We start from the raw sequence: 22926 nt of genomic DNA, 5'->3' as shown, positions 1-22926 counted from the left end.
GCATCTCCTGTTGACCGGTCATACCATCTGTGAGCCCTATATCTTATTAGGTAAACGGAGTAATCTGTAGTCAAAATCAGTGTGTAAAGTAGGACATGACAATTGGTATGAGACATATCAGGCGACATTTGACCCACTGAAAGTTTGTATTGGTAAACTTTCATAGTTTTAAGACATTCTACTGGTGCCGATATCACATGACCAACGTCTTATATATAATGTGAAACGTGATGACCATCACGTAAGTAATACGTAAGATCGTAAATACCGAGTTAGCGGAACTCTCTTGTAAAGAAGTCAGGAAAAGTGTGTCCATCTTGGGCATTTTTTGTTTATTCAAACATGGCAACGGAAGACGATTTAACCTCTATGTGTCTGCCAGAATTAAAAGCATTTTTGAATGAAAGGGGTGTAAAAACGTCTGGGTACAGGAAATCTGAACTCCTAGATTTGGCTCGCGAAGCTTTACGTCAGGATATTCCAACGAAGACCGATTTGGACGACGATGATAAAAGTCGAGATTCACGACGAACAATCAATGGAAAGGTACCCCAATCCAGTCTGCACTGATTTAAAATGGAAAGGCGATTTGACAGATCTTCCCAATATAGAAAGTTTTGACGTACAATTTTATCTAAAAAGTAAGTGTGCGTGGACTAATGATAGATTGAAATCTTACAAGAATGACAATAGTTATCGATTACACAGCAATGGACACATCAGTAACGTAATGATGACGTTTCTGGATGAAAAATCCCGTTACATTCGGGCCCAATGCACACCAGAAGAGAGACAGTCTGCTGCCCCATATAACCTTTGGATCTTGGTTGATTTGATGGAGTCATACATTCCGGAGAATGCACATGTGTAGCGTATGTAAATTTACTCTTGTACTGTTTTATAAACAACAATATAAAAAGTATGATCCTTTGATCCATTCAACGAGCCCAGGATAAGATTTTAGTATAATGATTAGTGGACTCTGACTTAAAGACCCAATTTTAAGTTGACACCCCCCAAATTGTAAGCTGCCTGCCAATCAAACATTTAACAATAGATCTCAGGTGGAGTGACATCTGCAGACACTGTGGTCTGGGGCTACCCCAGAGAGGTGTTTTGATAACAATAACAGCCAGTATCTACAGGCATTCTTTAGATCTTGAGGAAGCCCAGTATACCTGAGTTTTGATAGCAAATGACCTGTCCACATCTGCTATTTTCTTGTAATTCAACTGTTTTTAAAAAGGCCCCTGAACAATGCAATTTCAATATAATTGTAATTTCCCCCCTCTATATACCTGTACATGTATTATAAATTACACAATCAGAAATCAAACAATAATTTGCACAATAAGTTTTAAAACTTGTAACCTATTGAAATAATTTATGTCATCAATTTATGATACCTCTATATTTATAACAGAAATTATTCATTGAGTTAATGACAGAGAGAGAGAAAGAGGGGTGGGTGTAGAATGTGTGTCAACTACCCTTAGGAATACAACCATTATTCAAACACTATGACCACAGAAACTCTACAGAGGTCCCTGAGACAGATCCTGTGTATATCAAAACTATAAAAAAGCATGGACAGGTAGATTTCTGCCATGTTCTGCCTCTGTGTATTTCTTTGAGTGCCATGGGATATAGCAATTAACACCTTGGTAGACCCTGGCCACTCCAGGTAAATAACATCTGTTTAGATTAGGCTCTGCCTACATTTTACTGACCGTATGGTCATGAGATGGGTCTTTAACTGATCAAACTTTTTGACAGTATCATCAGTTTATTAATTATTATTACAAATTAGTAATTTGTTGGGTTTTTTTTTATGAAAATTTAATAATTAGTTAAATCGTATTGATATTTTGTTATACATACATGTAACAAACTGATAATTCTTATTTCAAATTGATGATTTGTTATGATAAATATTAGTAAAAGATACCACTGCTGCCCTAATACACTTTTATAGATTCTGCATGCAACTTAAACCTTTATGATAAAAGAGATTATATCTTAATGGTATAAAATTCTATCTGACTAAAGATTTCTGTGATATTATAGAGGAAAATCAATTTTTCAAAAGGATGACAATGATTTAACTTGCTTCAATAAAAAATTGGACCTTCCAAATAACTGGAGCTTATAAACTTTTTTTTTCTGTCACTGATCGAGAAAATCACAATTTTACCAAAAATTATTTTACTATTAAAATCAAATTTTTATATCTGTGAATTCAGAGAAATTTAAATGCATTATTTCAGTGGTGATGGTACTTGCAAACATGTGACAGCCCTATTGTTTGGTCTCCAGGCCTTTGTGCAGGATTTAACTGACAGATCAACTATTGGTGTCACTGACAAGTTAGCAAAGTGGACGAACCCAACAAGATCTTCTAGACCTATCAAAGTTGTTCAACTGGACTTGCGAAAGGAGAACAACTGTAAAACTCCAGCAAAACCCACTGGACAATTCTATAAACCTGTTCATTTACAACAAAATGAAACGGAGAGTAATGTCATTGAGAAACAAATATACAAACTTATGAAAACCCAAAAATTAGAAGCTTGTGCTACTTATACTTTGTCAGATAGCTCAGAATCTGAATACGAATTTGAAAATTCTATCCACAGTAATGTACTTGATCTTGCGAAATGTGCTGATCAATCATATGAAAATTTTGTTAATATCCTGAAAACATATTATGAGGAAAATGTTTGCAAGGAAATATTCATGGAGAGTAAATCTCAGAGTAGTTGTGATGTTTGGTTTTATCAAAGATTTGGCAGAATAACTGCCTCTGTTGTACACAGTTGTTTGCATTTTACTGGTAGAAATGAAAATGGGAGTCTTTTAAAACAAATTTTAGGTCAGAATAATATGAAATACAACAATATAGCTTCTTTGAATCATGGGGAAAAGTATGAAAGTAAAGCCAGAGATTTGTATGTTGAAAAGCAGATTATAGACCACAATAGTTTTTCTTGTGATCTTAGTGGGTTAGTGGAAAAGGTTGTATAGAAATTAAATGTCCTTTTTCATGTGCTCAGATGACTGCTTATGATGCTGTTTGTCATGATTCAAAATTTTTTAAGATTGAACAAGGAGTCCCTTCTTTGAAAACAAATGAATCCTCACCATATTTTTGCCAAATTCAGTGCCAACTTGCTATTACAAAAAGGAAATGGTGCCACTTAATAATATATACACATGTTGATATTTTTATCCACAGAGTTAATTTTGATGCTAAATTTTGGGAAAACATTTCAGATAGATAAACTGTGTTTTACAGAAAGTATGTATTTCCTAAAATATCTGTGTAAATTCATTCTACTCCAACGTATCTACAAATAAAATTATGTAAATAACAACAAATCTTTTTCTTTAATGGCATAAATTTAATTTATTTCATGTGTTTACTTTTTTCACCAGAGGTTTCATAAAGTTACATAACACTGCAGATACCTTAAGAGCCTGATTTGCCACTGGTATTGAATTTATATACAAAGTTCCACTGAGAAACTGATATGATTTCAGTCTTTGGATGGCACGTTCTACATGTATCCTCAGAGATGCAATGCTTTTAGATTGCCTGATTTCTTTAGCTGTCAAGTACCTCCCTTTACCATGGCGACATGCTCTTGTAAACGGTGGCATATTTAAAAACGCACCTCTTGGTAGTAACTAACCATTGATGAGAAATCCACGATCAGCCATCACATGGTCACTCCTCTGAATGTAATCCAAGAACCCACTTTTCTCTGTGATACACCTGTCAGATATATTTCCTGACCAAAGATCAGATATGAAAGAAAATGCACCATTTGGTGTTATGCCCACAAGAGCTTTAAATGTGTTTTTAGATTTATAATTTGACCAAGTTCGACTTTGAGTTGTGGGATTTCTGGGACGCTGAACAAAGAATTCAGTGGCATCTATAATAACACGAGTCAAGGGATACTTCAATTTGAATGAAAGTGGCATGTGTCTTTGAATTTTTTCCTTGAAGGCCATTTCAAAATGGGCAACAACTCTTGTTCCATAAAAGAAATCCATAATGTAAAAGTGGATGATACAAGTGACTGTGAAATACCAAAAAGCATAGCAAGGAAATATGTATTTAAACCTAAGCGAAGACTTAGTAGAGTTAAAATAAATTCTTCAAACAATTTTAATTTCCGAGGCTTCCCTGGTTTTCTTCGATTTGCTTGCTGCCATTCCTTTTCTTCACTAGATGACTGTCGAGTCCAGTACTTCATCTTTGATGCATGTGAATTCAATATGTCAAATAAACCCATTAAAAATACAACACTAGGTAATCCTAAAAACACTTTTACATTTTTATCTGTTTTTGTTAATTTTTCTAGAAGAAGTTCCCTGAATAGTTTGTCTTTTTCATCCAATTTGTCACTGAGCTCATCAGCATACTTTTTGGTTTCCTTCAGTTCACACTTTGTATTCTTAAGCTGTGTTCGAAGACCTTTAGCTTCCTCTTCCAGGGTAGTACATCTTGTCTGAAAAATGAATGAGAAATTTAAAATCTTGACAAATTCAATATCAAACATGTCAAATTTCAAAATATATGGACCTAATTTTGCCATATTATGTTTCACGATTTCTATTATACAAGTGTGAAGCTACAATTATACAATATTTTTTTCATTCAAGGGCAGTTGATAAGTAGATCTTTTTTTTAAGAAGAGAAATTACTTTTAAAACCTAGAATTGAGGCCAATATTCAATTAAATCTATTTTTAAAAAAAAGTTTGGTAATTTTTTTTAACTCACTGTGTAAGTCTTAAAAAGATTGGGTATGAGGGGAGGTTGGTTCGAGTATGTCAAACAAATAATTTTTTAATTGTTTGCCTTATCAAGTGGCACTCAACAACAAACTATAAAAATAGTTAAGAATCAGTTGAACGACATAGTTTCTAGTTTTAAACCATATTTTATTATGTAGAAAACATGTTTTAACTGGATTGGACAGCAGGCATTAAAACATAAGCCATCTCCATACAAAATACATGGTTAAGATCCTAAAAATTGAGAAATATTTGGCTACATACTTACACATACCTTTAGATGTCTGTTTTCTACGATCAGGGTTGTTAAGTGTGCCTTTATGTCTGTCTCACTAGGAGTGTCAATGTCAACCAAGTTTTCATCAGTTAGTGCATATGCATGTTCACTTGTTGGACTTCGAGTGCAACTAATTGTTGGCACAGGTACGTTAAAAAACCCCACATTACATGCACATTACCAACTGATAAACAATAGTCCTCTTATATGCGTATTGTAATTGTCATTGAAAACATTCAATATACAGAATATGCAACATCTATAAAGACTTCTTTCAAGCATACATATAGATATGCAAAATATCAAATTTGTTTAATATATGTACTGCATTGTATTCAGCAAAAATATATGAATACATAAATTTTATGCAAACATTTACCCTGATATACATATATTCTAATCAGCTTCTTACATACTAGATATTTCCTCAATTTCATTTTAAGATTTAAGACAATATTATAGAATATTGATAGATATCATGTGGATTTCTCAGTCATTTTTACCTTCTTTTTGGTAATTTTTGTGTTCAGTTGAATTTATGATGACTTCATTCTGCATTCCTTTATACATATCTCTAGTCGGTAAAGGGTGTAGTGATGCAAATTCTGATCTCACTCTATTTTGCTTACTTACACTGAAAAAAAATTGTTCAATTTTATTTCTTTCAAAGGCATGGCTTAGTGTGCACTTTTAAAAACAATTCGTACTGCATTTCAAATAATGCTGGATACTGACTTTTTAATATCATGCTGTAAAATTCACTTGTAATTAACATTATAACTGATATATTTGTTAAGAAAGGCCAAAAGATCACCTCTCTATCCCGCTAACTTTGCGATTAGAGATAAATAAACATCACACACACCTTTCACTGACGTGATGGACACCGTAAACTTTGCTGTTTTTCGTCTTTCTTTCTTTGCCTTTCTTGTATGAAAATAGGGTTGGAATGGGATTTTCTTTTGTTGGTTGGTGATCTATGAAATGTCTAGAGCAAACACTGTGCCAATATTCGCCGGGACCTGGATTAAAATCAGCTCGTTTCACGGCTTTGACCCAAGCTTTTCTCAGCTTGGGGGATTTCCTGGCTGACGGCAGTGGGAAAAAATCCACCACATTTCCATTGAAATCTAGCATGTGTGGATATTTTGGGGTATTGTGCTTTTTTCTCGAATCATTACTGCAGTCAACTGCAATACAATGGTAGTGCACCATTGTTAAAATCAGTTGCAGAACCGGTATTATTTACCTTACCAACATGCCCAAATTCTCGCATAATCTGGGTCTCGCGAGACGTTGAAAGGGGAAAGTAAAAATTAAAACCAAGACGGAAAAAGTAGTCGCGATCTTGCGTATTTTATATTGATATCAATTGAACACTTTGAATATTAAAAATCATTACATATCAACTACTATTTCAACATATATTTACACAATACTCAAAGGAAGATATAAATCTTTGAACGTGTATATTAGATATGGATTCTACATGTAACTCTTAGTAAATTTGAAATCGCAAAACTTTTCCAAAATCAACAATAACAAAACGCACGAATGTTCAACACTCTACACCACCACTTCCACACAAAATTAAAGACTGGGAGTTTGGAATCATAGACCCTTTTGGCTTGATTGAAATATAGGACTCACGGTGGGCACATGGGATATTTACTCCTCCTAGGCTCCTAATACCACCTCTGGTATATCCAGGGGTCCGGTGTTTGTTCTACTATTATTATTTTTTTAAATTCTTTATGGGATTTAAGAAATTGATGAAATTATCAGCTGGATATTGTGTGTATATATCTCAACTGATTCGATACGCAAGAGCTTGTTCTGTGTGTGATTAGTTTTTAAATCGAGGCAGACTACTGAAAAACAAGTTGATGGTACAGGGGCTTCAACAGTCTTGTTTAAAGTCAACATTTCGCAAATTCTATTGTCATTATAACGATCTAGTTTACCAATACAACCTACTATTGGTAAAATATTGTTTGATGTGTTTTATACCTATTGTTAAGAGACCATTATTAGGCTTTTCTTTACACAATGATTTTGACTGTGGAATAATCCGTAATTTGATTGTATGTATCCTAAAAAGAATAAAAAATTAAGATGGCCCATCACACTATTGTTTATTTAATGGCTCGTTTGAAGACAACTCAATCGCCATAAAAAAATGTCAAATTTGTACAGCAGGTGCCCGTTTCATTCATCAATAGTATACCCCATGCACTTAGCGATCGGAGCAAGATAACTGACGTAACTGGTGATTTACTTCTCTTGGGACTATCGTGATTTCTGCCTGTTCTATCAGTGAAATATGAGGCGCGTGTGGTACTTTTAACATTGAAAGAACTTGGAAGAAAATCAAGATATTATTAGAAAGAAGGATGATGAAATTTGCTATTTCAATCACTTATTAATTCTAAATTAATTTATAAAGAAAAATTAAATTGCTAATTATTTCTAATTTCATGTGAGTGAAATTTTTGGTTTTGTGAAAATATTCAATTTTCGGTACTATAATGGAATCTGCATCTGGTCAAATTGGTATCCTAGAAGAGCCCATTAGTTACACTTAACAGATTAAACCAAGCTGGTACTCACGGGTGATTAGTGTTTCAGATAATGGCTCCCTAATCTGTCAGGGGTTGTGCGTATTTAGCTTTTCTTCAAAGCAGAGGTAACACATTAAGAAGACTAAATATTAGTTAAAACAAATAAATAAGACTAAAGTCTGACTGGATAATATGACGTTTTAAAACGTGTACACAAATCATACAGAAATCATCCATGTAACTGCTCATTACAAAAAATTTAAGCTAAAACATTTCCTAAATTTTGGTTCTAAAGAAGATGTAGGCCAAATATTAAGGGCGCTAAGTATAGTGACACTGAATTGCAAGTGTTCAAAATGCTCAAAACGGTAAGAATATTTAGTGACAAACTTAATATGCAGGACGGAACACAAATTTTTGGTCAACGCTTTAGAAGCCGGCAACAGAATTATGGCCTACGCCGTCAGAGCCTTGATATCCTGCTACGGAGGGGACTGTCGTAAATCGTTTCAGAAATATTACTTAGCGTGTTGGGCCCTTGAAACGAATAATTTGAAATCTTCTGTGTTAAGGAGACATTTTGATGTTCATATGAGTGACCTTAACGAGCATTTACCATGAATTATTTGAATTCCTCTTTAGGACATAAAATTAAAAATAGAATAAAATTTCTAAACTCTAAGCAGAGATACGAAATTTCTTAATTGGGTTAATTTACAATAAGGACATTGAATCAAGAACTCAAAGAGTTATGTATGATGCTAATGAATGTCAAGGAAAGTCCATCTAACGGTTGTGCAAGGCAGGAGGAGGGGGGGGGTTATTGTGCAATATGCGTATTGTAAAATCGATTTGAAATTTTGATACATCTTTTGGATGTGTTAAGTGTTAAAACCACCGGTGTATGCTATGTAGATGGGTGTTTATACAAATATTTACGATTTTCTAGCTGTATAGGGCAACAAGTGCGTTGTTCATACGTATTTAGATGTAATTGAAATTTCGCATTGTGTATTGCGTCATGTTTCTTGAATGACCTATTAAAACACCGTTTTGTTTTTCAAACCTTGTATTTTGATATCCAGTGCTGATTTTGAGCTGATGAAAAGGGAAAGGACTGAGAAAAACGGGAAATTGTGAAATTCACAACTTCCCTCAAGGTATCACACCGGTAATTATTTTCACTATATATTACTATAGAGGGAAAAAATCATTAAAAATCAGTTTACAGAATTGATGCCGAATAATGCAGTCGGAAACGTTCCATGTTACATGTACCTATCTTGTCTGCCGACACAAGAAAAACAACATCCTACGCGGCATTTTCGAAAACAAATTGCCCGCAAACCCTCAAATCCGCGTGTTTTCCACATGTGTGTAAACAGCCGGAGTGCACCTCAGGAAGTAGCCTCAGCTACCAACAGCAAATAGCTCCTTTGTATACACTTGGTTATTTCTACAAATTACACAAAATTTCCTAATCAGGGGTACAAAAATTAAGAGAAAAGAAGAAGAGGAAATCAGAAAAATCGCGCAAGGAAAGAAAATATTTCTTTAAATATATGGAACTACAATTGATTGGACAATTACCGGTGTGATACCTTAAAGCACTTCGTATAAAGCATGAATTCACCATTGAAAGAGTGATGCAAGCTCTCAATTATTGTACGGTATATGATTTAAATAATATTTCTGGAATGATAAAAAGGGTGCATTGTTTGCAAATAAAAGATTCTAAAGTCCCGCTGTGAGTTGGTGCATGATATGGATATTTAATAAAACATGCCATTCTAATTTGAAAACAAATTTGTTTATGAAAATTGAAACTGTTATTTGTTAATATATATGTATTTTTGAATCTAAGGATAAAATCTGCATAAGCATGTCAATAAGAAAAAAGATATATCAGAGAAATATATTTTTAAAACGATAAAAAGAAATTGAAATAAAATGACGGAATTTCAAATATATCGCTATATCTTAGATGAGAAAAAAGAAGTACCAATTCCGATCAAAATGGATAGAAATTACGAAAATAATAATATTGTTGTTAATTGTATGCACTTTTCATCAAGTAATTAGTCTCATTTATCGTTGAATTTGTAAACTATTTTACATCAAGTGAATGTAGTATTCTGATTACAATGTTCTCTATGACCACTTTTACACAAATCCGATCGGGCTTGATTCAAATTTGAAAAATGGCTACGTGTTATTCTGCATTCTAAACTACCTACCTGTCAACACTTAAAAACGTGAAAATGTATGGTGGCAAAAATAATAAAGACTTCGGACACGTGAAAAATGCAAATAGTTAAAACCTTTAAGACATGTTAAAATAATGTTTCAATGATATCAATTATGTCGTGAAAGAAAACATTTCTTGAGAATTAATTTCATGATACTTGTAATAAAACACCAACCGCATTCCCCGCCCCTCATTAGGTATCGTGGCTGTTTAGAAAGTATGTATACCGGCGGTTGTCGAATACTCGCTATCCTACCTTAGATAGGAAACCCGACAAGTTAGATGAGCTATTCCTTTTTATCAGTTAAAGACAAATTTTCCCCATCACTTTCCAGCATCTCAAATATTGGACTGTGGATCATACAGGGTTATATAGACAAGTGTCGCCTATTGTTTCTAGGCAGACTTCACAGATCAGACAAAACGTCTGTACGTCTGTACATTATAAAGTTTATAATTATCTAGTCGATGCTCAGATATCTGAAAAATATTTTTCAACCAAAATTATGTTGCAAACGGCAGAAAAATATCAAGTTATTGACTTATTCAAAAACAACAGTGCCACAGTTTTTAACAAATGTGATTTTTCCAAACTTGTTATTAAAGCAATATGGGCAACAGAAGAAAGGCAATGGCTTGCTTCTCTTTCTGTGGACACTGATATGTACTTTTTCAGGAAAATACACACAAAGCTGAGGCCTAATAGATTATGGCAAATTGTTAAGGACGACCCGTCCAAAAGATTGTTGATTAACTTTTTAGTACAAGTGTCTTCAATGAAAATTGTTTGTAAATTGTGTCCATTATGTAATAGGAATACGCATAATCTTAATATGCATCTTATGCTAAGTTGTTTTAACCTTTTGGAAGACAGAGAAACTATGCTTGAAAATATTCTACAAATACTCAGTGTAGAAGAGTATGCTTTGTTTGAATATCAAGATCATGAATGGCAATTTTTATCTTTAATCGGTTGTGTTCAAGGTACAAGCTTTGAAAATATTTCTTATGCAAAATGGAAGCAAATCATGCTAACTGTTGCAAATACATTGTATAAAAATAGAGGTTTTTTTGTCATAGACTGCCGTAATCTGTAGATTATAATCATTGGTTTCAAATATGTACATACTATAAATATGTTTTTTTTCCTGTTCTTTTCAAATAAGTTTATAATTTGATTATGATATACTCTCCATTAATTTGGAGGAAATAAAGAATATCTTATCTTATCTTATCTTATCATATATCGAAATTATAATTATAAATTCACATATGAAGTAATTTTCTAACGGACCTTAGTTAAATGATACCGCTATGTAGCCGGGTTTTTATTTAGCTCTAGGTCATCATGTAGACTTACAATCAAATCGACACACAGAAACAACACAATGTATTTTTTCATAATATGTAAAAATTACAAATACCTATACCCAATTTAGAAATTATTCACGATTTGAAATGTTTATAACAGTTCAGTTAGATATAGGAATAAATACTTTATAACAGTTCAGTAAGATATAGGAATAAATACTTTATAACAGTTCAGTAAGGTATAGGAATAAATACTTTATAACAGTTCAGTAAGGTAGGAATAAATACTTTATAACAGTTCAGTAAGGTAGGAATAAATACTTTATAACAGTTCAGTAAGGTAGGAATAAATACTTTATAACAGTTCAGTAAGGTAGGAATAAATACTTTATAACAGTTCAGTAAGATATATGAATAAATACTTTATAACAGTTCAGTAAGGTAGGAATAAATACTTTATAACAGTTCAGTAAGATATAGGAATAAATACTTTATAACAGTTCAGTAAGATATAGGAATAAATACTTTATAACAGTTCAGTAAGATATAGGAATAAATACTTTATAACAGTTCAGTAAGATATATGAATAAATACTTTATAACAGTTCAGTAAGATATAGGAATAAATACTTTATAACAGTTCAGTAAGGTATGAATAAATACTTTATAACAGTTTAGTAAGATATAGGAATAAATACTTTATAACAGTTCAGTAAGGTATGAATAAATACTTTATAACAGTTCAGTAAGGTAGGAATAAATACTTTATAACAGTTCAGTAAGGTAGGAATAAATACTTTATAACAGTTCAGTAAGGTAGGAATAAATACTTTATAACAGTTCAGTAAGGTAGGAATAAATACTTTATAACAGTTCAGTAAGATATAGGAATAAATACTTTATAACAGTTTAGTAAGGTATAGGAATAAATACTTTACTAACAGTTCAGTAAGGTAGGAATAAATAATTTATAACAGTTCAGTAAGATATAGGAATAAATACTTTACTAACAGTTCAGTAAGGTAGGAATAAATACTTTACAACAGTTCAGTAAGATATAGGAATAAATACTTTATAACAGTTCAGTAAGGTAGGAATAAATACTTTATAACAGTTCAGTAAGATATAGGAATAAATACTTTATAACAGTTTAGTAAGGTATAGGAATAAATACTTTACTAACAGTTCAGTAAGGTAGGAACAAATACTTTATAACAGTTCAGTAAGGTAGGAATATATACTTTATAACAGTTCAGTAAGGTATAGGAATAAATACTTTATAACAGTTCAGTAAAGTAGGAATAAATACTTTACTAACAGTTCAGATAGATATAGGAATAAATACTTTATAACAGTTCAGTAAGGTATAGGAATAAATACTTTATAACAGTTCAGTAAGATATAGGAATAAATACTTTATAACAGTTCAGTAAGGTAGGAATAAATACTTTATAACAGTTCAGTAAGATATAGGAATAAATACTTTATAACAGTTTAGTAAGGTATAGGAATAAATACTTTACTAACAGTTCAGTAAGGTAGGAATAAATACTTTATAACAGTTCAGTAAGATATAGGAATAAACACTTTATAACAGTTCAGTAAGAGAAAGGAACAAATACTTTATAACAGTTCAGTAAGGTAGGAATATATACTTTATAACAGTTCAGTAAGGTATAGGAATAAATACTTTATAACAGTTCAGTAAAGTAGGAATAAATACTTTACTAACAGTTCAGATAGATATAGGAATAAATACTTTATAACAGTTCAGTAAGGTATAGGAATAAATACTTTATAACAGTTCAGTAAGATATAGGAATAAATACTTTATAACAGTTCAGTAAGGTAGGAATAAATACTTTATAACAGTTCAGTAAGATATAGGAATAAATACTTTATAACAGTTTAGTAAGGTATAGGAATAAATACTTTACTAACAGTTCAGTAAGGTAGGAATAAATACTTTATAACAGTTCAGTAAGATATAGGAATAAACACTTTATAACAGTTCAGTAAGGTAGGAATAAATACTTTATAACAGTTCAGTAAGGTATAGGAATAAATACTTTATAACAGTTCAGTAAGGTAGGAATAAATACTTTATAACAGTTCAGTAAGGTAGGAATAAATACTTTATAACAGTTCAGTAAGGTAGGAATAAATACTTTATAACAGTTCAGTAAGGTAGGAATAAATACTTTATAACAGTTCAGTAAGATATATGAATAAATACTTTATAACAGTTCAGTAAGGTAGGAATAAATACTTTATAACAGTTCAGTAAGATATAGGAATAAATACTTTATAACAGTTCAGTAAGATATAGGAATAAATACTTTATAACAGTTCAGTAAGATATAGGAATAAATACTTTATAACAGTTCAGTAAGATATATGAATAAATACTTTATAACAGTTCAGTAAGATATAGGAATAAATACTTTATAACAGTTCAGTAAGGTATAGGAATAAATACTTTATAACAGTTCAGTAAGGTAGGAATAAATACTTTACTAACAGTTCAGTAAGGTAGGAATAAATACTTTATAACAGTTCAGTAAGATATAGGAATAAATACTTTATAACAGTTCAGTAAGGTAGGAATAAATACTTTATAACAGTTCAGTAAGATATAGGAATAAATACTTTATAACAGTTTAGTAAGGTATAGGAATAAATACTTTACTAACAGTTCAGTAAGGTAGGAATAAATAATTTATAACAGTTCAGTAAGATATAGGAATAAATACTTTACTAACAGTTCAGTAAGGTAGGAATAAATACTTTATAACAGTTCAGTAAGATATAGGAATAAATACTTTATAACAGTTCAGTAAGGTAGGAATAAATACTTTACAACAGTTCAGTAAGATATAGGAATAAATACTTTATAACAGTTCAGTAAGGTAGGAATAAATACTTTATAACAGTTCAGTAAGATATAGGAATAAATACTTTATAACAGTTTAGTAAGGTATAGGAATAAATACTTTACTAACAGTTCAGTAAGGTAGGAATAAATACTTCATAACAGTTCAGTAAGATATAGGAATAAACACTTTATAACAGTTCAGTAAGAGAAAGGAACAAATACTTTATAACAGTTCAGTAAGGTAGGAATATATACTTTATAACAGTTCAGTAAGGTATAGGAATAAATACTTTATAACAGTTCAGTAAAGTAGGAATAAATACTTTACTAACAGTTCAGATAGATATAGGAATAAATACTTTATAACAGTTCAGTAAGGTATAGGAATAAATACTTTATAACAGTTCAGTAAGATATAGGAATAAATACTTTATAACAGTTCAGTAAGGTAGGAATAAATACTTTATAACAGTTCAGTAAGATATAGGAATAAATACTTTATAACAGTTTAGTAAGGTATAGGAATAAATACTTTACTAACAGTTCAGTAAGGTAGGAATAAATACTTTATAACAGTTCAGTAAGATATAGGAATAAACACTTTATAACAGTTCAGTAAGAGAAAGGAACAAATACTTTATAACAGTTCAGTAAGGTAGGAATATATACTTTATAACAGTTCAGTAAGGTATAGGAATAAATACTTTATAACAGTTCAGTAAAGTAGGAATAAATACTTTACTAACAGTTCAGATAGATATAGGAATAAATACTTTATAACAGTTCAGTAAGGTATAGGAATAAATACTTTATAACAGTTCAGTAAAGTAGGAATAAATACTTCACTAACAGTTCAGTAAGGTATAGTAATAAATACTTTACATAAATATATTTTCCCCTGAGGGGCCCCTCAATGTTGTTCGAGAAGTGTGTACGGAGGTAAATTGACATGCTTAAAAACTCATTTCTGGGCACTGTTTTGACTTGAAACTTGTATGCATTCTTTATTTCCATCCAGATTATTTGAATATTAGACGAAATTTGTTGGAAATCTATTAGATTTGTGGTTTTTGCATACTTTCGTTTTGATGAACAGTTTGTTTACTTGCTATGAATTCACTCAAGTGTATCGATAACCTTGTATAGAAGCAGGGTCACCTCGACCATTCAAGAGATACGGGTTCTTCCAAAAGTTATGTGCAATGTAAGGCATAAATTATTGTCCTGTGTCTACACTTTAACAAGAGAAAAATGAATGGAATAAACGAAAACGATTGTGAGGATATGTACAGTACACAACCAGTTGATGAAGTTGATACAGAAATATATGATGAAATAAAAAGCCAGTTAGGTCAATATGACAAAGAAACATTCATACAAAATCTCGTGGAGAAATACAATGATGACCCGGATCAAATTAATGAAATTCGTCTAAGTATGTATGATTATGCAAAATCTACATATGAAGAATTTCCTAGTGGATACCTGACTGAGCGACGACAACGAGGAAAAACGGGTAAAACTATTGGGGAGAAATACGCTACTGATGTCTACTATATCTTTGCTTTTTGTGAGGACATTGTGTCAACGGCCGAACTCCAAAGAGAAGTTATGAGTAAACACAAAAGGAAATATACAAGCGCTTCTTTGCGAGAATTTCAAATAGATGACCAAAATTGCGATGATGCTGAGAAAGTTTCACAAGGAAGTCTTTACTCGGCCATTATGGAAAGTCTGCATAGTGAACTTCTTCCAATCCAAGACCAGTTATCAGAAATGAAATCTGCCTTTCAGGGTGAATTGCGTTGCAAAAGTAACGAAATTCGGTCACTTCGGTGTGAAAACGAACGACTGCAGTTGGAGCTAAATAACTGTACTGCTGAAAAAAGCAGACTTGCAGATTCAGAGGCACAACTGAAATCAGAGATACGATTCCTGAATCAGAAAATAAAATCGTACGACGACGAATACGATACAAGAACACAGAAAGAATTGAAAAAAATTCAAAAGACACAAAATACCCCACAGAAACAAAACAAACAGACAGAAATTAAAATACAGTGTGAACAAAAGAGTGCTAAACAAAAATCACTTTATTCAACTGTGGTAACTGGAAAAAGTCCAGATGGCGCGCAATTGATTGACACTGACTTAGATAAAAGTGATGAAAGTAGCCATTCTACAGTCTTTGGCAATGATACATGTGAGAGAAATGTCCATCCTGAAATTCAGCAAGTGGCTGAAAGAAATATTGAACATTCACTTCAGTCTGTACTAGAAGCTTCTAAGCATCAACATACACGTAGCGTTTCCACTCCAACGGTCACATCACGTAGTATACAAAACATTCACACATCTGTGTCTGACCCAAAGAAGAAGGCTTCCATCTTAAAAACGTCGAATGTCGGACAAAACTTCGACAGTGAAAATCCTTGCCTATTAAGAGCTACATCCCTTAGTAGGGAATTGGCACCAAATATCATCTGTGAATCACAACGTGCCTTTACTGGATACACCTTTGTACGAGGGAAACGATCACCGTCGCGGCGTGTTGTTCTTGCTAATATCAAAGCCCGTGACACAACATTTGAAAGGGTCAAATCAGATATCATTGACTGGTGCAAAAGTAAAGACGTTGATATTTTTGGAATATTTCTTCTTGCTCATCATTCAGAACGCAAATTTCCAACATTCGTGATTAGGGCCAATATCGCCGAAAACGACTACAGCAAGACACATGAATCTGATTTTTGGCCCGACACCATTTCGGTCAGAGATTGGATCGTACGGAACGAAAAATATAAAGATAGCACAGAACATTCTGATAGCTCATAATGGCTCATATCGCAATCTTACTTCCCTTGATGATTCTATCCACATGGAATGTCCACGGAGCCTTCAGTTGTATACCGGAAATTTCTGATGTTATAGCATTCTCCGACATTTCTTTCATATCTGAACATTGGCGACCAAATAACTGCTTACCAATTTTGAGTTCACATTTTAAGCAAGACGTTATTTGCATTGCAAACCCCGGAACCACTACAAATAACATAACAAGAGGTGGTGTAGCCTTTATTGTCAGAAAATCTACAGAATACTCTGTTCGAGAAATCAAGACAACAAACAATCGAATACTGACAATAGAGATTGTGTTTGGGTCTGACAAACTATTTATCATCGGATCCCTATTGCCCTCGACAAATTTACCCATTAATGAATACAAAAGTGTTTTGTGTGACGTATTTGATCTCTGTGATATCTGTGATGAACTCAGTGAATCTGGTCCTGTGATACTCTGTGGAGACTTCAATACAGATATCAAAAATAAACCTACAAGTCCAAAGTCAAAACTTTTGACTAATAATATGGCAGAAAGAAACTTGTATAGTGTTTTTCAGACTGAGTGCAATATTGTCTCATTCCAAACTAAAGACAAAAAGATTAAAACAGTACTGGATTACATTTTTGTTCCTGAATGGTTGGCGTCTGAAGTCAAATATAAAGAGATATATAAAGGTTTCAAATACGAAATATCTGATCATTTCCCCCTCTTCTCTGAATTCAACATCAAAAATATATTCAGCTGCCTTCCTCCAGATCTATCTCGTAACATTCCAAAGTGGTCAATTGCAGATTCAAATAATCTACAAGCGTACAAAAACACATGTGATCATCTTCTCAGCACTTTTCAAGCAGATGGTGAACCGGATTATGACATTGACCAACATCTGATAAATATAACGGCCACTCTTTTATTTGCATCTGATTTTCACATTCCATACGGAAAAGTTAGACCTTTTTTAAAGCCCTACTGGAAATCTAACAATCTAGATCATGCTCACTATGATATGCGATGTGCTCGACGCCTCTGGAAATCGGAGGGTTCTCCGAGGTCCAAGGAATCCGATTCTTTTGTTAAATATAAAAAAGCAAAATGTGTTTTTCGAAAACTTCATAGATTAGCAGTAAAAACCTGGCATACTTCCATATTTAATGAAATTGAAAAGGCAACTGAATTAGACATAGGTACCTTTTACAGAACAGCGTGGAAAAATTCAAAACGAGCGTCCTCTACACTCCCTAAACATCTAAAGTACATGGATAGTACAGCCGATAATGTTATAGACATGTGCAACCACTGGAGAAAATATTATTCTGATCTTGCCGAGGAGAAACACACTCCAAACAAATTTGATGATTCATTCAAAGAACATATTGATGAATATGTAAATCATCTAGATAGTGAGTCCAGAAGCTTCTCCCAATCTACTCTTGTACAGGATCCATTATCGACTGAGGAAATACGGCAACATATTACAGCAATATCAAAGGGAAAAGCAGCGGGTCCAGACTTTCTTACAAATGAACACATCATATACGGCGGAAACAAACTCGTAGATCATTTATGTATTCTTTTCAACCACATATTGCAATGTACATATGTTCCTGAAATGTTTAAGGTTGGTAAAGTAATCTCTATCTACAAAGGCAAAAATAAAGATAAATGTAACCCTACAAACTACAGAGGTATTACATTGACTTCTGCAATAAGCAAACTATTTGAAAAGGTTATTCTATCTCGCATTGAAAATGAATTAACTGAAAAGCGCATCTTATTTCCACATCCGTTACAATTTGGTTTCAGAAATGATCATGGTGCTATACCAGCCTGTTATGTCTTGAAAGAAGCCATTGGCTATTATGTATCAAGGGGTTCGCCAGTCTTCTGTGCTTTTTTAGATAACGAAAAGGCTTTTGATAGAATATGGCATAATGGCCTTTTATTTAAACTGCATACTCTTGGAATTGATGTAGAATATGGAAAATCCTGAAATACTGGTACAATGGCAATAAATGTTTTGTATCCTTTTCTGGGATGAATTCGTCATTATACAATGTTTCACAAGGTGTTGGTCAAGGAAGAGTTCTTAGTGCTTTTATGTTCCTTGTATATATAGACGATCTCTTAAATGAAATTTGTAAACTCAACTATGGGTTATTGTTGGGTGATATACATATACCAAGTATACTGTTAGCAGATGATACTGTTTTGCTGAGTAATTCGCCTCGCTCTCTTCAAAGTCTGTTGGTTATTGTTGAGCGTTATGCATACAAATGGAGACTTCATTACAACCCATGTAAAAGTGTTTTTATAGTTTTTAATAAGTTTCCTCTTTCATTTGTAAATCATGAAATGAAATTATTTAATGATCATATACCATATTGTGATAGTGTCATATATGCAGGTTGTTTGCTTCAAGCAAAAATGAAATGTGACAAATTGACAGATCGAGCGTGCAAGGCTGCAAGAACTAAAATTCATTCCTTGTATACAATTGGTGTGAACAGTTTTCAGATTCATCCTATAGTTTCAGCTAAAATTTGGAAAAGGATTGTGTTACCGTCGGCATTATATTCTTGTGAGCTATGGACAGCATTATCTAAAGAAGATCTGAACAAAATTGAATATATCCAAAGACATTTTTCTAGAATAATACAAGGTTTTTCAAAATATTCTCCATCTCTTTCGTGTATTGCAAATCTAGGTTTATGGACTATGGAAGGATATATTGATAAATGTCGTTTATTATTATTCGGTAGACTACATAGAGCAGACCAAAACTCTACTCACAATAAAGTATATAGATTTATATCCAATGTTTGTGTTGCTGAAAAGTTTCTCGTGACAAAAATTATTACTGATACTCTGACAAAATACGAAATGTCTAATGTATTTTCTGACCATGCTGATATTGTTTTTGATAAACAATCATTTTCAAAATTAGTTTTTAAAAATGTATTTCTAGTAGAAGATAGAAAATGGCATAATGCAATATCACAATGTCAACATATGTCGTTGTTTATGAAAATTCATTGTAAATTAAGGCCAAGTCATATCTGGTGTATCCTTAATGAAAATCCTGGTCAACGACGGTCTATTAATTGTCTCTTGCAACTTGCTTCTATGAAAATAGTTTCAAAAGAATGTACTTTGTGTGGTAAAAATGTTTTAAATTATAACATGCATGTAATGCTTAGTTGCTTCAATGTTTTATCAGAAAGAGAACATTTACTAGAGAATATATTGGATCTGTTAGACCTTGAAGAATATGTTAATTTTGAGAGCCAAAGTATTGAAACACAATATTTTTCTCTTCTGGGATGTATTAATGGTACTAGCTTTGGAAATTTGTCTCGTGATAAATGGAAAAAAGTAATTCAAATTGTTTCAAATTACGTTTTCAAATTGAAAAATCTCTTTATCTTTGATTGTCGTAAAATGTAACTTTGTACATATATAATTATCTTTGTTTGTTCCTGTTCATATCTAATTAAATAATGTTCTAGTTGTCAATTACTTATAACTCTCCATTACCTTGGAGGAAATAAAGAATATCTTATCTTATCTTATCTTATAACAGTTCAGTAAGGTAGGAATAAATACTTTATAAAAGTTCAGTAAGGTATAGGAATAAATACTTTATAACAGTTCAGTAAGGTAGGAATAAATACTTTACTAACAGTTCAGTAAGATATAGGAATAAATACTTTATAACAGTTCAGTAAGATATAGGAATAAATACTTTATAATAATTCAGTAAGGTAGGAATAAATACTTTATAACAGTTTAGTAAGATATAGGAATAAATACTTTATAACAGTTCAGTAAGGTAGGAATAAATACTTTATAACAGTTCAGTAAGATATAGGAATAAATACTTTACTAACAGTTCAGTAAGAGAAAGGAACAAATACTTTATAACAGTTCAGTAAGGTAGGAATATATACTTTATAACAGTTTAGTAAGGTATAGGAATAAATACTTTATAACAGTTCAGTAAGGTAGGAATAACTACTTTACTAACAGTTCAGATAGATATCGGAATAAATACTTTATAACAGTTCAGTAAGGTATAGGAATAAATACTTTATAACAGTTCAGTAAAGTAATAATAAATACTTTATAACAGTTCAGTAAGGTATAGGAATAAATACTTTATAACAGTTCAGTAAGGTAGGAATATGTACTTTATAACAGTTCAGTAAGGTATAGGAATAAATACTTTATAACAGTTCAGTAAGGTATAGGAATAAATACTTTATAACAGTTCAGTAAAGTAGGAATATATATTTTATAACAGTTTAGTAAGGTATAGGAATAAATACTTTATAACAGTTCAGTAAGGTATAGGAATAAATACTTTATAACAGTTCAGTAAGGTAGGAATAAATACTTTATAACAGTTCAGTAAGATATAGGAATAAATGTTTTATAACAGTTCAGTAAGGTATAGGAATAAATACTTTATAACAGTTCAGTAAGGTAGGAATAAATACTTTATAACAGTTCAGTAAAGTAGGAATAAATACTTTATAACAGTTCAGTAAGATATAGGAATAAATACTTTATAACAGTTCAGTAAAGTAGGAATAGATACTTTATAAAAGTTCAGTAAGGTATAGGAATAAATACTTTATAACAGTTCAGTAAGATATAGGAATAAATACTTTATAACAATTCAGTAAAGTAGGAATAAATACTTTATAACAGTTCAGTAAGGTATAGGAATAAATACTTTATAACAGTTCAGTAAGGTATAGGAATAAATACTTTATAACAGTTCAGTAAGATATAGGAATAAATACTTTATAACAGTTCAGATAAAGAAAGGAACAAATACTTTATAACAGTTCAGTAAGGTAGGAATATGTACTTTATAACAGTTCAGTAAGGTATAGGAATAAATACTTTATAACAGTTCAGTAAGGTATAGGAATAAATACTTTATAACAGTTCAGCAAAGTAGGAATATATACTTTATAACAGTTTAGTAAGGTATAGGAATAAATACTTTATAACAGTTCAGTAAGGTAGGAATAAATACTTTATAACAGTTCAGTAAGATATAGGAATAAATGCTTTATAACAGTTCGGTAAGGTATAGGAATAAATACTTTATAACAGTTCAGTAAGGTAGGAATAAATACTTTATAACAGTTCAGTAAAGTAGGAATAAATACTTTATAACAGTTCAGTAAAGTATAGGAATAAATACTTTATAACAGTTCAGTAAGGTATAGGAATAAATACTTTATAACAGTTTAGTAAGATATAGGAATAAATACTTTATAACAGTTCAGATAAAGAAAGGAACAAATACTTTATAACAGTTCAGTAAGGTAGGAATATGTACTTTATAACAGTTCAGTAAGGTATAGGAATAAATACTTTATAACAGTTCAATAAGATATAGGAATAAATACTTTATAACATTTCAGTAAATTAGGAATATATACTTTATAACAGGTTAGTAAGGTAAAGGAATAAATACTTTATAACAGTTCAGTAAGGTATAGGAATAAATACTTTATAACAGTTCAGTAAGGTAGGAATAAATACTTTATAACAGTTCAGTAAGATATAGGAATAAATGCTTTATAACAGTTCAGTAAGGTATAGGAATAAATACTTTATAACAGTTCAGTAAAGTAGGAATAAATACTTTATAACAGTTTAGTAAGGTATAGGAATAAATATTTTATAACAGTTCAGTAAGGTATAGGAATAAATACTTTATAACAGTTCAGTAAGGTAGGAATAAATACTTTATAACAGTTCAGTAAGATATAGGAATAAATACTTTATAACAGTTCAGATAAAGAAAGGAACAAATACTTTATAACAGTTCAGTGAGGTAGGAATATGTACTTTATAACAGTTCAGTAAGGTATAGGAATAAATACTTTATAACAGTTCAGTAAGGTATAGGAATAAATACTTTATAACAGTTCAGTAAAGTAGGAATATATACTTTATAACAGTTTAGTAAGGTATAGGAATAAAT

At 31.6% G+C, this 22926-nt stretch overlaps 2 protein-coding genes and 1 pseudogene across 2 annotated transcripts; 2 read left to right on the top strand and 1 right to left on the bottom strand.

Annotated features, from left to right (window-relative positions):
• Positions 1-281: 281 nt before the first annotated feature.
• On the top strand, positions 282-3024 carry LOC125651080 (uncharacterized; annotated as a pseudogene).
• Positions 3025-3333: 309 nt separating this feature from the next.
• LOC130054979 (uncharacterized) lies at positions 3334-6219 on the bottom strand. The gene is made up of 5 exons (XM_056166118.1): positions 5948-6219; positions 5080-5212; positions 4130-4517; positions 3693-3938; positions 3334-3347 (listed from the first exon to the last, which is right to left on the bottom strand). Exons 1-5 carry the CDS (start codon positions 6217-6219, stop codon positions 3334-3336), a joined length of 1053 nt encoding a protein of 350 aa, XP_056022093.1.
• A 10692-nt stretch (positions 6220-16911) lies between these two features.
• On the top strand, positions 16912-18912 carry LOC125657478 (uncharacterized). Its single transcript, XM_048888050.2, has one exon. It carries the CDS (start codon positions 16912-16914, stop codon positions 18910-18912), a length of 2001 nt encoding a protein of 666 aa, XP_048744007.2.
• The last annotated feature ends 4014 nt before the right edge of the window (positions 18913-22926 follow it).

The sequence above is a fragment of the Ostrea edulis genome, chromosome 5, assembly GCF_947568905.1.
Source record: "Ostrea edulis chromosome 5, xbOstEdul1.1, whole genome shotgun sequence".
In the NCBI taxonomy this organism is placed as follows: Eukaryota; Metazoa; Mollusca; class Bivalvia; order Ostreida; family Ostreidae; genus Ostrea; species Ostrea edulis.
The sequence above is the reverse complement of the archived record's forward strand: the minus strand, read 5'-3'. Positions and strand labels throughout refer to the sequence as shown.

Bases quoted from the DNA above. Each gene is read 5' to 3' on its own strand.
- LOC130054979 (XM_056166118.1), bottom strand. From the start codon at position 6,219: ATGCTAGATTTCAATGGAAATGTGGTGGATTTTTTCCCACTGCCGTCA. The intron at 4,518-5,079 runs GTATGTGTAAGT...TTCATTTTTCAG, and splicing joins TAGAAAACAGACATCTAAAG to ACAAGATGTACTACCCTGGA. The intron at 3,939-4,129 runs GTTTAAATACAT...GTGTTATTATAG, and splicing joins TCTACTAAGTCTTCGCTTAG to ATGCCACTGAATTCTTTGTT.
- LOC125657478 (XM_048888050.2), top strand. From the start codon at position 16,912: ATGGCTCATATCGCAATCTTACTTCCCTTGATGATTCTATCCACATGG.